The sequence below is a fragment of the Chaetura pelagica genome, unplaced genomic scaffold, assembly GCF_000747805.2.
Source record: "Chaetura pelagica isolate M959 unplaced genomic scaffold, ChaPel_1.0 scaffold2, whole genome shotgun sequence".
In the NCBI taxonomy this organism is placed as follows: domain Eukaryota; kingdom Metazoa; phylum Chordata; class Aves; order Apodiformes; family Apodidae; genus Chaetura; species Chaetura pelagica.
In genome coordinates this window covers 3,709,215-3,722,604 of record NW_009952796.1, presented here as the reverse complement: position 1 = coordinate 3,722,604, position 13,390 = coordinate 3,709,215, and the positions used below count along the sequence as shown (strand labels likewise).

General features: G+C 35.3%; 1 protein-coding gene across 1 annotated transcript in view; it reads left to right on the top strand.

The window, feature by feature from the left end:
- Positions 1-12,931, top strand: part of EPRS (glutamyl-prolyl-tRNA synthetase) — a 30,318-nt gene extending 17,387 nt beyond the window's left edge. The window contains exons 19-31 of the mRNA XM_009994752.1: positions 1-43; positions 1,321-1,372; positions 2,246-2,455; positions 2,589-2,661; positions 3,437-3,516; positions 3,857-3,958; positions 4,632-4,787; positions 4,901-5,098; positions 5,412-5,585; positions 7,765-7,925; positions 8,908-8,986; positions 12,231-12,295; positions 12,559-12,931. The exon at positions 1-43 is cut by the window's left edge and continues 187 nt beyond it. Coding sequence (XP_009993054.1) covers positions 1-43; positions 1,321-1,372; positions 2,246-2,455; positions 2,589-2,661; positions 3,437-3,516; positions 3,857-3,958; positions 4,632-4,787; positions 4,901-5,098; positions 5,412-5,585; positions 7,765-7,925; positions 8,908-8,986; positions 12,231-12,295; positions 12,559-12,709 — 1,544 coding nt within the window. The 3' untranslated portion in view covers positions 12,710-12,931. The remainder of the gene's footprint in view (positions 44-1,320; positions 1,373-2,245; positions 2,456-2,588; positions 2,662-3,436; positions 3,517-3,856; positions 3,959-4,631; positions 4,788-4,900; positions 5,099-5,411; positions 5,586-7,764; positions 7,926-8,907; positions 8,987-12,230; positions 12,296-12,558) is intronic.
- The last annotated feature ends 459 nt before the right edge of the window (positions 12,932-13,390 follow it).

Here is a 13,390-nt window from a genome sequence, read left to right as displayed (position 1 = left end):
CAGATGGATCAGGAGAGGGTCAAGGCCCTAAGAAGCAAACAAGGTAAAGACACGATCTTTAATCTGTTTGCTAGAAATTTCAACTGTTTACCTCTGGTCAGTTTTAGGGTTTTACAGGCTTTTCATTTCACTTGAAAGTGTGGATGGTTGCAGAATAACTGTGTTCATTTTCCTATTTATGATTGAGCCAAAAGCAAATTACCGAAGTTTATTGAGTGTCAGTTGTAACTTAGCATCCTACTAAGGAGAATTCTGCCTAGCCTGTAGAAAGCATAAAGGAGTGTGCATGCTCTGTTACTGTGGATACTGTTTCTGTCATTGAGAATTTGCTATGCTTCACTATTTGCTTCTGCAAATGTGCTGCTCTATCTCACTCAGTATGGAGAAAAAAAACTGCCACCTTACGCTTATTTCATTGTACCTGATTTTCCAAAATACTCACTGGGAGCACCATGAGGTGTATGTAGTCTGGCCCAGAGCAAGGCACTCCTGTTGTTGATGGTGGAACTCTCCAGTGAGAATTGCTGTATATACCCTCTCCTGCTTCCACCCTGAAAGTTTAGAAGTCTTTCCACAGCATGTATTATGCAGCACTATTTATTTCCTATTCCTGTTATATCAATCACGCTAGAGACAGAGATGAAGTTATTTTCTATAGAAATTATGCCAGAAAAACACATTTTTTGGCATTAAAATGTGTCTGCTTGTAGCGATACAAAGCCTTTACGTTTGTCTATTGCCATTTGAGTCCGGTGGATTTAACTTTCTGTAGAATCTTGTCATTTTACTTGTTATCTTTATTTTGATGGTAGGTTGAATTTTCTGTCTTGAACAGTGTGACTGATATTGACATGAATGGTAAATTCAAGTTGCATATGTTTCCTGAAATGGCAGCCACTGGCTAGATAAAAAATTTAAAAAATAGAGTAGAACAGCTTACACATAGGTCTGGTTAATATTTGGTTCTTTACTGGAGGTGCTTGGGCTTTTAAATGCATCATTACGAGATTTTTTTGATGCAACTGTGGTGAGAATTCTAAGGATTCAAACAGCAGAAGATAAACTGAGGTATTTTTGTAAAATACTCATTAGCCAAGGTAAATAAATAATATCAATTTCTAATATCCAATACTTACTGAAGCTTGGGAAAAGTTAGCTCAATGAAATAAAATTAAAATATTGTGTTCCACGCTCCCTTTTTCTGCCTTCGTCCCCTTCATTCCACCCTTACCCCCCCAGAAGAAAAACAAAAAAAGGTTAGGATGTATTTCACTGCTAAATGCTGTACAGCACAAATCTTGTTCTTTTCTAATTACCTAGGCTGGGTCTAGAAGCTAAAAAAGAAGAAAATCTTGCAGACTGGTTCTCTCAAGTAAGTGCCAGTAATTCAGTTTGAGTTAAAACATTATTTAATTCTCTTATCAATCAAGATCTGTTTTGGATTTATATCTTGTCTTGTGTTTCTGATGGTTGTTGTTCAAGTACAAACCAAGTACTTGCTCTTGTCTATTTCTTCCGTTGCTGTCATGGTCTTGAATAAAAATGCCTGGATTGAAGAGCTGAATAAATTTAGGAAGCTGTAAAAAGGATGAGCATCAACTGTTTTACCCCTTCCCCTGTATATCTCTGTGTGTGTAATTAATACATGTATGAATTCCTTTTTCATTAAGAGTGCAAAACTTTATTGAATTGATAGGAATTTCACAAGCTTAGGTAGGAGTATTACTTAACATCAAGATGATGTGTAACAAAAGTTAGTTTCTCTTGCTACTGAGTGAGTTTGCTGGCTTTATGAGCTTCAAAACCATCAGAGTAGAGATTATTAGACTAGCCTACTTATGAAAGATGGTAAATAGGTTATCAGTGGTGTATGTTGCCTCTTACTAGTATAATTTTTGCCTGTATCTTGAGGAATAAAAATATTTTCTGATGTGAGCTGGAGACGTTTCTTACAAAAGTTCAGTTTGGTTCCCAGAAATTAGCCTACTGTCTCTTACTTGGATTAATGAAATTTGATTTTAGTTGTTTACATTATTCAGATCTATTATTATTAAACATAATGTTCCTGCCTGAACTTCTCTAATGGTAGGTAACAAAAGCATTCTCAAAGCACATCTTTACTAACGTTTTGAGCACAGACTTTAAAATTGGAGAGTTTTCTTGAATTGTACACCACACACTTGAGTTACTGAGTGTTTTTTGTGTATGGATTTGAAACTTCAATATCTAAATAATCTTTTGAAAGGTGATCACAAAATCAGAGATGATTGAATACTACGATGTGAGTGGCTGTTACATTCTTCGTCCTTGGGCCTATGCTATTTGGGAAGCTATAAAGAACTTCTTCGATGCAGAGATCAAGAAACTTGGAGTGGAAAACTGTTATTTCCCCATGTTTGTGTCCCAGGCTGCCCTAGAGAAAGAGAAGACTCATATTGCTGACTTTGCTCCTGAGGTACGCTTCAAAACTTTGTTTTAATCTGAGTATAAGAAAACCCAGCCACTTAGTCTGCAGCTGAGTATGAAGTAAGTTTCTTTCAAATTTGTTTTATTTTATTTTTTTTTTATTTCCCCCCCACTTCCTTTAGGTTGCTTGGGTCACAAAATCTGGGAAAACAGATCTGGCTGAACCGATTGCTGTACGTCCCACAAGTGAAACAGGTAGACCTCTTTTCATGCAGTTTGACTATAATGAAACCAGTTACAGGTACAGTGTAGCTGATAGACAGGAGTCCCTTTTGAAAAGTGGAAACCCATTTTTAAGAATGTTTTCTATAACTCCTTATCAGATTTTTCTAAAGCTGCTTCTTACAGCAAATGTCAAAACACTATACATTCCCTTAAATGGACTTTTCCAGGAAATAAATGCTCCAGAAATTTTTCCATTTATATCCTGAAGACTGACTTGCTTTGACTGAAAAACATTTGTTTGTTTGTTTTATATTATTTGTAAGAATATTCCTTCATCTTATAATTCACTTCCATTTTGCACCTACTTTAACTATTGCTATGAAACTAGTTTCTACTAAAATTTCCTCCATGTAAACATTTTAAGATCTAAGGCTGGAGGAGTTCATAGTTGAATCATGTGTGGTATAGCATCCTGAAATCTTGAGGTCAGTGAATTTCTATTTGTGAACCTAGATGTATTTACATACTCTAAGCCAGTGATTCAGAGTGCCATTAGATATTGAGCTTTGGATTGTACTTTGACCAGCAGCAAGCAAGCTATTTTGCAGAGACATGGGACAAAGTGAAAGTACTTTTCTCAGTGAAAATATTGTGCGTTAGGACAAAACATGTGTTTTAAATAGAATCAAACATTAAAATATAGTTCTCACAGCAGAAAATATTAAGCTTATGTGTAGCAAAAAGGAAGGTTTGGCATAAACTAGTAGTATTGTGTAGAGACCCAAAGTTGCTTTCTTTTTTACAGTTATGTATCCTGCCTATGCAAAGTGGGTGCAGTCACACAGGGATCTTCCTATCAAGCTTAATCAGTGGTGCAATGTTGTGGTATGTCTATACACGATCTCTGAGTAACTGTTATATCATAAGTGCAATGCAGGACAATTATTCTATGTCGATATGGCATGATGAAACTGATCACAGCACATATTTCATAGCAAAAATATGAATGTGGTTAATGTGATTTGTTTTTCTCACTGTTTTTAATAAAATAATTTATTCATGTATATGGTTGATGATATTAAGTAGGAATCTGTGAATAGTTGACTTTTTATCTTTACTCAGAATTTTCTAATACTTATTTATAAACATTATTTTTAATAATATTTTAACACTTCAGTGTTAATTGTGGTGTTCAATTTTTTTCATCCCCTGCACTTTCCTCCAGCGCTGGGAGTTCAAACATCCCCAACCTTTCCTTCGCACTCGTGAGTTCCTTTGGCAAGAGGGTCACTCAGCATTTGCAACATATGAAGAAGCAGCAGAGGAGGTAAAAAGCAAATGTGCTTCTGCTTTTGCTTTCAGAAAGTTACCTTACTCCATAGCACGACAAACAAGTCTTTTCTTTAGGACCTCATGGAAATTCATCACCTCTTCTTCGGGAGCCCTGCTGAAAAATGCTAAGTGTGCTAGAACACATTTTTTTTATTCTCAGATGTAACTCATGTCTGAGGCTTTAGTCTCTTAAAACAACATGGGGAGTTTGAAGAGTGTGATATATAAAAAATATTTTCCTTAAAAATTATTTTCCTTAAAAATCTGTTTTCCATAACAATCTAAATATTGTGTTCATGTGTTAATTGCTAGAAATTTTAGCACTTCCTTTGCCCAAAAGACAGATGTTTCATTGAATATCATGGCGTATCTTTATTTATTTAGCACATGTTGAGGCTTCTAGGTGGAAACTAGAAGTCAGTATAACTGGACTGGTATTTCTGCAGTGACTCTTCTTATTTTTGGTCATGGTTTATAGTTGTTGCTATTTGATTCATAGAAAATAACAGCCAAAGTTTAAAGCAATTGAAGAAGAGATCTTATTTTTTAATTACAATCTTGGGAAAGTGTTCAGTTTTTAAGATTTTTAGACTGGCAAGTAAAAAATATGTAATGATTTAGCAAATGCAAAATGCTGAGTAATTCTAACAACATTATATTCATCATAGGTGATGCAGATACTTAATCTGTATGCTCAAGTGTATGAAGATCTCCTAGCAATACCTGTTGTGAAAGGAAGGAAGACAGAGAAGGAGAAGTTTGCTGGGGGTGATTATACAACCACTGTAGAGGCATTTATATCTGCCAGTGGAAGAGCTATCCAGGTACTTATATATTTGAGGAATATTTTCTTAGTAAGTACAGCAAGAAGAAAGCCTGAAACTGATGTCTGATAGACTTTCCATTGAGCAGAATTTTCTGTGTGCAACTATTTCAGGGAGCAACGTCACATCATCTGGGGCAGAATTTCTCAAAGATGTTTGAAATTGTATTTGAAGATCCTAAGAAACCAGGAGAAAAACAATTTGCTTATCAGAATTCCTGGGGCCTTACAACTCGAACTATTGGTGTAATGACAATGATTCATGGAGATAACATGGGGTTGGTGCTTCCACCTCGAGTAGCCTGTATACAGGTGTGTAAAAATACCATTTTGTTTCCTTTTCTGTCTTGGAATTCATGAGCATTTCCTTCTGGGCATGTGGAAGATTTACAAGGGTAGGAGCTGTCGTATTACAGAGCATATATGTTATATATAAATCATGAGGATATTCGTGGTGGACAAGATCTTTTTGACAGTCCAGTCATTTAACATTTTTATCTCTATCATTTGCATGAAGAAGGAAATGTGTCATTTACTTCTGAGAACTTGATATAGAGCCATAGTGTAAGCTTTTATAACAACTAGGAGCTAATTATTTTATAGTGTATGTCACGTTATATTGCAGGTTGTAATTATTCCCTGTGGTATCACAAATTCCCTTTCTGAAGAGGACAAAGAGGCTTTGTTGAAGAAATGTAATGAGTATCGTAATAGACTGCTTAGTGTTAATATCCGTGTACGGGCTGATTTAAGAGACAACTATTCACCTGGGTGGAAGTTCAACCACTGGGAACTAAAGGTACATTTATTTCCAGGAGGTGTTTTGAAGCTTATATGTGCGGGATATGTATGATGCATCTTATGTGGGTCTTGTATTCTGAAGGCAGATATTTTCTCTGTTATGAAGAATTGCTGCCTGATAATCAGTGACCGCTTCCATTAATAAATGAAGAAAAGCTGTTTCTTTAGGCTTGCTTTGTTTGCTTGGATTTGCATATCATTTACAATTTTTGAACTTCCAAGTCTCCACTTCATATACCTAGAAAATTAATAGTACAAACTACTTGCGTGTTTAAAAATTTGTACTAATACTTAAGTGTCTCCAGGGTCACAATAGTGTCTTCTCTGTTCCACCGTGTGCAAAGAAGATAAACGTGTACAGCATCAATGAAGAAAGGAGAAAATGTTTTAGTTTAAAAATTGCTATCTTCCCCTCATGTAGTAGTTGAGAACAGTTCTGCTTCATCAAATAGAAGAGGCTTTTGTAAAACAAAAATAGTGAGGAAAATGGAACATTGCATAATGTTTTGAGTGATGTTACAGGATTATATTTTTGCTCTGAATTTGAAATTACTTTCAATATGTTAATATTCAATGCAAGATGATAGAAGCTCCTACAGTTGTTGAAGATTCCTATTGCATTGGTTCTTCTCCCTCTGTGTTATGTTACATTGTTTTAAATGGAGCTCTAACATCATGAATTCATGTAGGGAGACTTTACAAATAAAATTAGATTTATCAAAGGGGCACAGCTTAGGGAAAATTGAAATTTTTTATAAAATATATTGATTGATGTGTCCAGCATAATAAGTAAACTGTATCCTCAGGCTAATTGCAAGCAAAGTGCACTCATTTTATTGACTACTGATAAAGAATTTCATAGAGTAAAAAACACAAGGGGTCTGGGGTAAGAAGTACAAGAATTAACATGAAAGCATTTTGTTTTATATACTTTTCAGTGTAGCAGATTTCTGAAGGTGCCTCCAAAAAGAAACAAATCATTGGTACTTGTTTTATAATGTTTGGTATTAGGTTCCATTGTTCTTTCTTAGGAAGTCTTCCTATGTGTCCATTAGTGCATCCTTCTTTCTCTGGGAAGTATTATTATAATTAGAAAGACTAGATACTTTCCACTGAGTTTTCATTATGGAGACAGTGCTTTTGTGTGTCAAAAACTATAATGTTTGGTTTAAATTGCTTTTTAATAACACTTTTGCATAGCTTTTTATGTAGCTTTGCAGTAGCAGTAAGTATGCCAGCCTTCAGACAGATTTTACTGCATTATTTATCTTTTTAGCCCAAATAAGGGGAGGGGAGCTATGGACATGAGTAGATTCCAGAGCACAAAATGCATAGAAAACTGGAGTAAATGTCTTTCATTCTCCTGTTCACCTATTGAACCCTGTAGAACGTTTTTAACTTTTTTAGCTTACTGATTAGATTTCCCTTGAAGGAGGAAAAAAAAACAAACCCCAAACAACCCACCAAAAATTCAATTCCTGTCAAAGAACACGTGCAGCCTGGGACACGTGTTAGCAGGATGTAGGAGGAGCTAAGTTGTATTCAGTAGGCTCTTAACTGACTAGTAAAGTAGAAACTCCCTTTGTCTGATGGCATATAGGAAATGAGAATTTACATGGCTCTTATCACAAAGTTTGTGAAGCATAAAAGCTTTACATAAATAAAGCAACTATCTGTAGTCTAATATGCTATGCAATTAACGTCAATATTAGGGCGATATTTAACATTTGCTATTTTCTGTTCATACAGGAAGTTGAAAGTTTTCTGGGAAAAGAGAATTAAAAGGTGTTATTGGATGAACTAGAACATTACAATTACTATAGAAGTCTTAATAATTTTGACTTTTAAAATCTGATTTGCCCTAGCTGGGGCAACTGTCTTACTGTGGTTTCAGTTGTGCTTTAAATGTTGTAGTATTTCTTGCATGTTGGCAAGAATGCAGTTTCCAAGCTAGTGAAACAAGTTTAAAGCACAGTATAATGCACAAGTGAAGAGAGTGGATGGGAAATCAAAAGTGCTTAAGAGCCATGGAGCCATCTTTTTTCCCAAGAACCTTAGAAGTGATTCCATATTGAATCTGGGGTTTAGAACACACACACAAAAAAAAACCTAACAGACAGAGAAAATGAACTCTTCTGAGAATGACTTATAGTAACTTTTAAATTTTTTTAATGAAGGGTGTTCCAGTCAGGGTTGAAGTGGGACCACGAGACATGAAGAGCCAACAGTTTGTAGCTGTTAGAAGAGACACAGGACAGAAGGTGACCTTTTCTGAACATGAAGCAGAAGACAGACTGAAGCAGATTTTGGAGGAGATTCACGCTAACCTCTACAACAGGTAAATCGAGAGGTACAGTCAGTGCTTGTGCTAATCACACATGCAGTTCATCTCTCTGAAGAGTTTCTTGTGTTATCGGTTCGTCTGTGAAGAAGGACAGGTTAGACCCATGTTCCTGTCTGTCACATTTCATTTTTCTGTCTCTGAAACTTGTTCATGCATAGTGATACAAGTTTCCTGTTGTGCTCATGAAACAGAATGCTAAAGGTACGTTAAAAAATACTTCTCTGAATTTGTGTGATGTATTAATAAACAAATACTCCATAAAGAGTTCATGGGATCATAATGCCCGGGATTCATTCCCAAGAGATGCTTCTGGTAGAGAATTTTGAAAGATACGGTGTTGTCCAAGAAACTTCAGTAGTTGAGTTTCTGTGTTCAGAAGTGTATTTTAAGACCCTATATCCCATTGACTTTCATAGGATTATTTGCTTATAAGCAAGCAAATGCTTTTGGAACTGTTATTTGCACTTAGCGGAGATGCCAAAATCCTTTGCATGTCTGTAATTTCAAATTGTTGTTCATAAGTACACTGAGAAAGAACAGGGTTCTGATCCAGCACCATGGCAGATGAGTTTCCTACTTACTTCTGTGGTAAGGAAAATTTGATACAAACAGTAACTTGCCTAATTAAAGGAAGCATTTTGATATTTAGAATGCAATATAAAAGAAGGAAATCTACATCTCTAGTAATTACCTGTTTCTGTCTACAGCTGGTGACTGTTGAACTGACATGCACAATGCTGTGAATTAACATGGGGAAATGTACAGCAGCCTGGGGAACAGCCCATTGGCAATAAATCAAATTTTTTCTCTTTGAGGGCAGAAGTGGTAAAAAGTCATAACCTGATTAGGAAGATTCAAATGAATATATAGCTTATTTTGTAACTTTTTGTTTTAACTGACTCTGAAAACTGTTTATTTGGCCTGCGAGGTTGTGCACATAAACATGCCCTAACCACATTTTTTGTCCTTTTTTTAGAGCTTCTGAAGACCTAAAAAGTCATATGGTAGTGGCCAATACTATGGAGGACTTTCAAAAAGAGCTTGATTCAGGAAAGGTAAGGAACTTTAGCTAATTCTGTCCTGGTAAGTGCCTGCACACATTTCTGTCCCTTACAAATAATCAGAGGCTTGAAATTTCAATGCTGCACAAAAGTAAATTAGCTTTCTAAAAAATTGTGATAGGTGTTACTTTCTTCTTTTGCTAAAACTCCATATTTACTAAACATGGTGTTTTAGGCTACCACTGTTCAAAATTTGGTCCTATGCCAGAGGTAACAGGGTGTCCTGAAGTGACTTACAATGGTGCAGTTTGGTGATTTGCATTTGGAGTGCTATGTTTTTATCAGAAAGTGCTTTTCAGAGAGATGAATGTAAACATTTTATTCAGATTAATAACAATTTGCAGTCATTCTAATGCAAACAGTGAAAAACACTTGTCAAATCTCGCAATAGGGTCCAAGTAAGAGTTTAAAGTACATGCTATTTACGTCAAGGAAGTTTTGCCTTTATGACCTGACTGGAAGCCATTGGGTTCATTGAGAATTACATTGCAATTCAGAAACAATTACAATTACAATTCATTACAATTGCAAGTCAGAAACCTCCTTGGGTGGATAGTAAAAATCCATGAAGTGGATGATTGAACTCTACTGATCTAGAGATCTGTGAAAAATTTAAAGTTCTGGTAAAGTATTTGAGGGTTAGAGGTGAGATTAAGTCTTCAGCAGAGAGAATTGAGCTGCTGCTGCTTTTTCAGAGACACAGTGACTGAAGGTCTTAACCATTAAATTCTGTCACAAACCTCAGCTTGTGGAATTGTGCATGTATTTAGATTCAAGAAGAAGGATCTCTAGGATCAGTCATTAAAGCTGTGTTTTATAAAGAGAGATCAGGGTTTTTTACGTACATATTAGATATACTCTGAAAATTTCAGAATTTCTGATGGAAGATGTACAAATACCAAGAATTCATAGTACTTTTGTTAACTTCAAAAATAGTTCTAAGTTATTGTTGATTAGGCTTGACCTTCCATCACACTTTTTTCTTGCATTTCTTTTCCACATAAATTCAGTTTGTAACAAGATTCAGAGGAGGGGATTGATATAGCATGCTTATGAAGTGGAGGATATAGGGTTTTTAGACATTCTGTGCATAGGTGCTACAATAGTACTGTCTTCTTTTCCTCTACAAAACTAAATACAAGTGTGAAATACTGTTTCCAAATAGCTTTGGGCTCTTCCTACTGACTGCAAAGTATCATTTTCTTGGTGCAAGTGCCTCTAAAGTATCTGATGATTCTGGTGGTAGATTTAAAATCCAAAAGTCTCTTCTTAACTTAATTCTTAATTCTTCTTACTTGTGCTCTCATAAATGTTCAACTAGTACTGCTTCTCTCATGTATTGTGATTTCAAGATGTGTCATCATGTATCTTTTGCTTCTTGCATTAAACAAGCACTCTGAATCTGTGCTTGACTGTCTTCAAGACAGATAAATAGTTTGAAACAGGAAGATATAAGCTCTTAAAAAAAAAAAAAGGCCTAAGAGAGACAGTAAACTAGTATGTAAAAATAAACTGAAATGAAGAGTCGTGCTCATTCCAAGAGCGGAATGTGAAGCTACTTCTGTATTTGTACATTCACATAAATTGTTATCCTTTAATTCTGATTAAATGCTATAGAACCCTCTTTCTTCTCAAACTGCAAAGATTCCAGATAATACTCTCTGCCTATGATAAGGGTGAAACGCGTGGTCTTGAGTGTCCAACACTCACTGTTGTGTACAGTTAGATTCTAGAGAGGGCCAAGAGGATTAGAACTATTTGTATTACGTTTAGAACTCTAATATAATCTAGTCTATGATGTAGTTAAAGTTGGAAATGTGAACAAATATTTTTACATTCCTTACATTCTTACGCCATTTTGGTACTTGGGTTATATAAGTTTATTATAATTGGCATGTCTTAATTAAAAAAAATAGGTACATAATTTTATGACTGTTTCACTCTCTACCTATATATGTTGTACAGACAAAATTGTAAAACCTACATATTCTGTAATTTCTTGAAATTACACTATGTTAATATAGACTACTGTTTAAGAAGAAAATTTGTAAGCTAAAGTACTCCCCATTAATTTCTGTTGCTGTTTTCCACTTATTATAATGGCAGTGTAGACTATGAGCTCTTTAACAACGCAGGCTGCTTCTGTGTTCTTTTAAGTGGCATGCAAAATTTAGTTGAAACTCTTAAGAATAATTGCACAGATATTTAAACAACATTTAATTTAACTGATAATAATGCAAGAACAGTATTGTAGAGTTGTAATGCTTCCTTTTTCAGCTGCAAGAAAGTGAAGCTATAAAGTGAAGTCTAGTAAAGATGTGTTCCAGCTCCAGACAAATTAAGAATTTTGCACTAAGAATGTAAATTAGGTAAAAGAAAGCCTCAGATGAACAAACCTTCTTCACAGTTTGGATAGAATTAAAATCACTGTGAAGGCTGAATTTGTAGCTGCTGTTGCTATTAGCATTACATGGGTGTTCAAATGTGTGTAGGTGGTGTCTTTTGAACAGGTTTGTTTTGGTTTTTTTTTAATTAGTAAACAGAATTTTCACTGTGAAAGTCCTTTAAAAATGAAAAAACTCCTACAACAGTAAATGGAATATAAAACTTGGGAAAAGAGATGCTACAATAGCGAAGAATAGTACTGAGAAATATGTATGAGATTATAATTATAATTTCAATTTTAATTAAACTAACTGAAGAAAATGGCAGGTAAATATGCACCACTTCTTCCTGCCCTCAGGAAAAATATGCTTTTGGTGAATCTGGTTTTTTGAAATATGTATGCCCTGGCCTTGTTCAGCAAATATGAACATTTATAGTAATGGAATTAAAATGGAAGCATTACTAGGAAAGCACTGTGTATGTAAGCAAGCATTTGTTCTGCAGTCCAAGTTCTAAAATTTTCCTGAAAAAATTAGTATTTCAGGGAAAAATAGTATTTATACTTCCCATGGAAGAAACGTATATTGGGCTTAAAAAAAAACCAACTTGTATCCTGACGATTTAAATGTTGCTTTGGGTTTGCGTAGGTTTTTTCCTGTTGTACTATGGAGGGATGACTGTGCTCATCTATTTCTCTGATGAGAAAGAGCAACTAAATTTTACTTGTAGCAGGCAGAATGTTTCCCACTTTGAGTGTATATGAGATCTTAAAGTTTGGAAATCTTCAGAAACAAGGATGATTTTTTTTAGATGTATAACTCTTCTTTTCTCTGCCTCCCTCTCACTGCTTCAGATTGTCCAAATACCTTTTTGTGGGGAAATTGAGTGCGAGGACTGGATCAAGAAGACCACTGCCAGGTAACATATAACTAAACTGGAGAGTTTCCGTGAAGATCAGAATGTTTTGAATATTAAACAGGAATATAGGATGTCTCTAGGTATATCACTGATGCTCAATCCTCACCCTTGACTCTTGCTGTCCTGCAAAATTCAATTTATTTAGTCCCCTAGTTCTGAAACTTTCAGACTAGTCAGCATGCTTACGAGATTTTTATAGATAATACACTTTATTGTACCTTCATTTTTAAATAAAAGTATTTATGAATATGCTTTTATTTCAGAGATCAAGATCTTGAGCCTGGTGCCCCTTCTATGGGAGCAAAAAGCCTCTGCATACCTTTCCAGCCCCTCCATGAACTACAGCGTGGGGCAAGATGTGTCTGCGGCAAAAATCCTGCCAAGTTTTACACCCTCTTTGGTCGTAGTTACTAAATTACTTGTGAAAGCACCTTCTCCCTTTATCTGCAAATTGAACTTTTTTTAATGAGACTGAAATAGCCCCCAAATTTAATCAGTTTTGCGACTTTTTAAATGATTCAAAAAACGAAGCCATAAAACCATGACTCCCCCCAGCTGTCAGTTTTAGGCTAGCAGATATTCACAGACTTTTCTGTAAACATCTCTAATAATAAACATGTATTGTGAACTGTAAAATGCTTTGGGGTTTTTTTTCTGTGCTGCTCAATGGGGCAGATAGGGATCCTTTGCTTCTGTCTCTTCCTTTTTGGTGCATATAGTTTCTTGTACATTGAGAAAACACCTGTAAGATTGGAGAGCATGTTATAAACACTTGACAGTACAGTTTAGTGTGCCGACATAAACTTTATAGATAAAACATCTGCTTTTAATTTTGCTTTCAAATTTTTTCAATTTTCAGTACAGACTTCCTGCTAACTTGTAGGCAAGGTGAACTCCACCCTTTTTGAAAACTCCTTTTGGAGCCAGATATTTCAAGGAATATTTTCACCCCATTGTAAAAAATGTTTGAAAGTCAGATGCCATATTGTTAGCAAGATGCAGGTGAATATAATTTCTTGCAAATATTTTGCTAAGCCTTGTTTCTCTTACTTCAGCAACTGGCATTTATAGCTGTCTCACAGTGATACTGCAGTG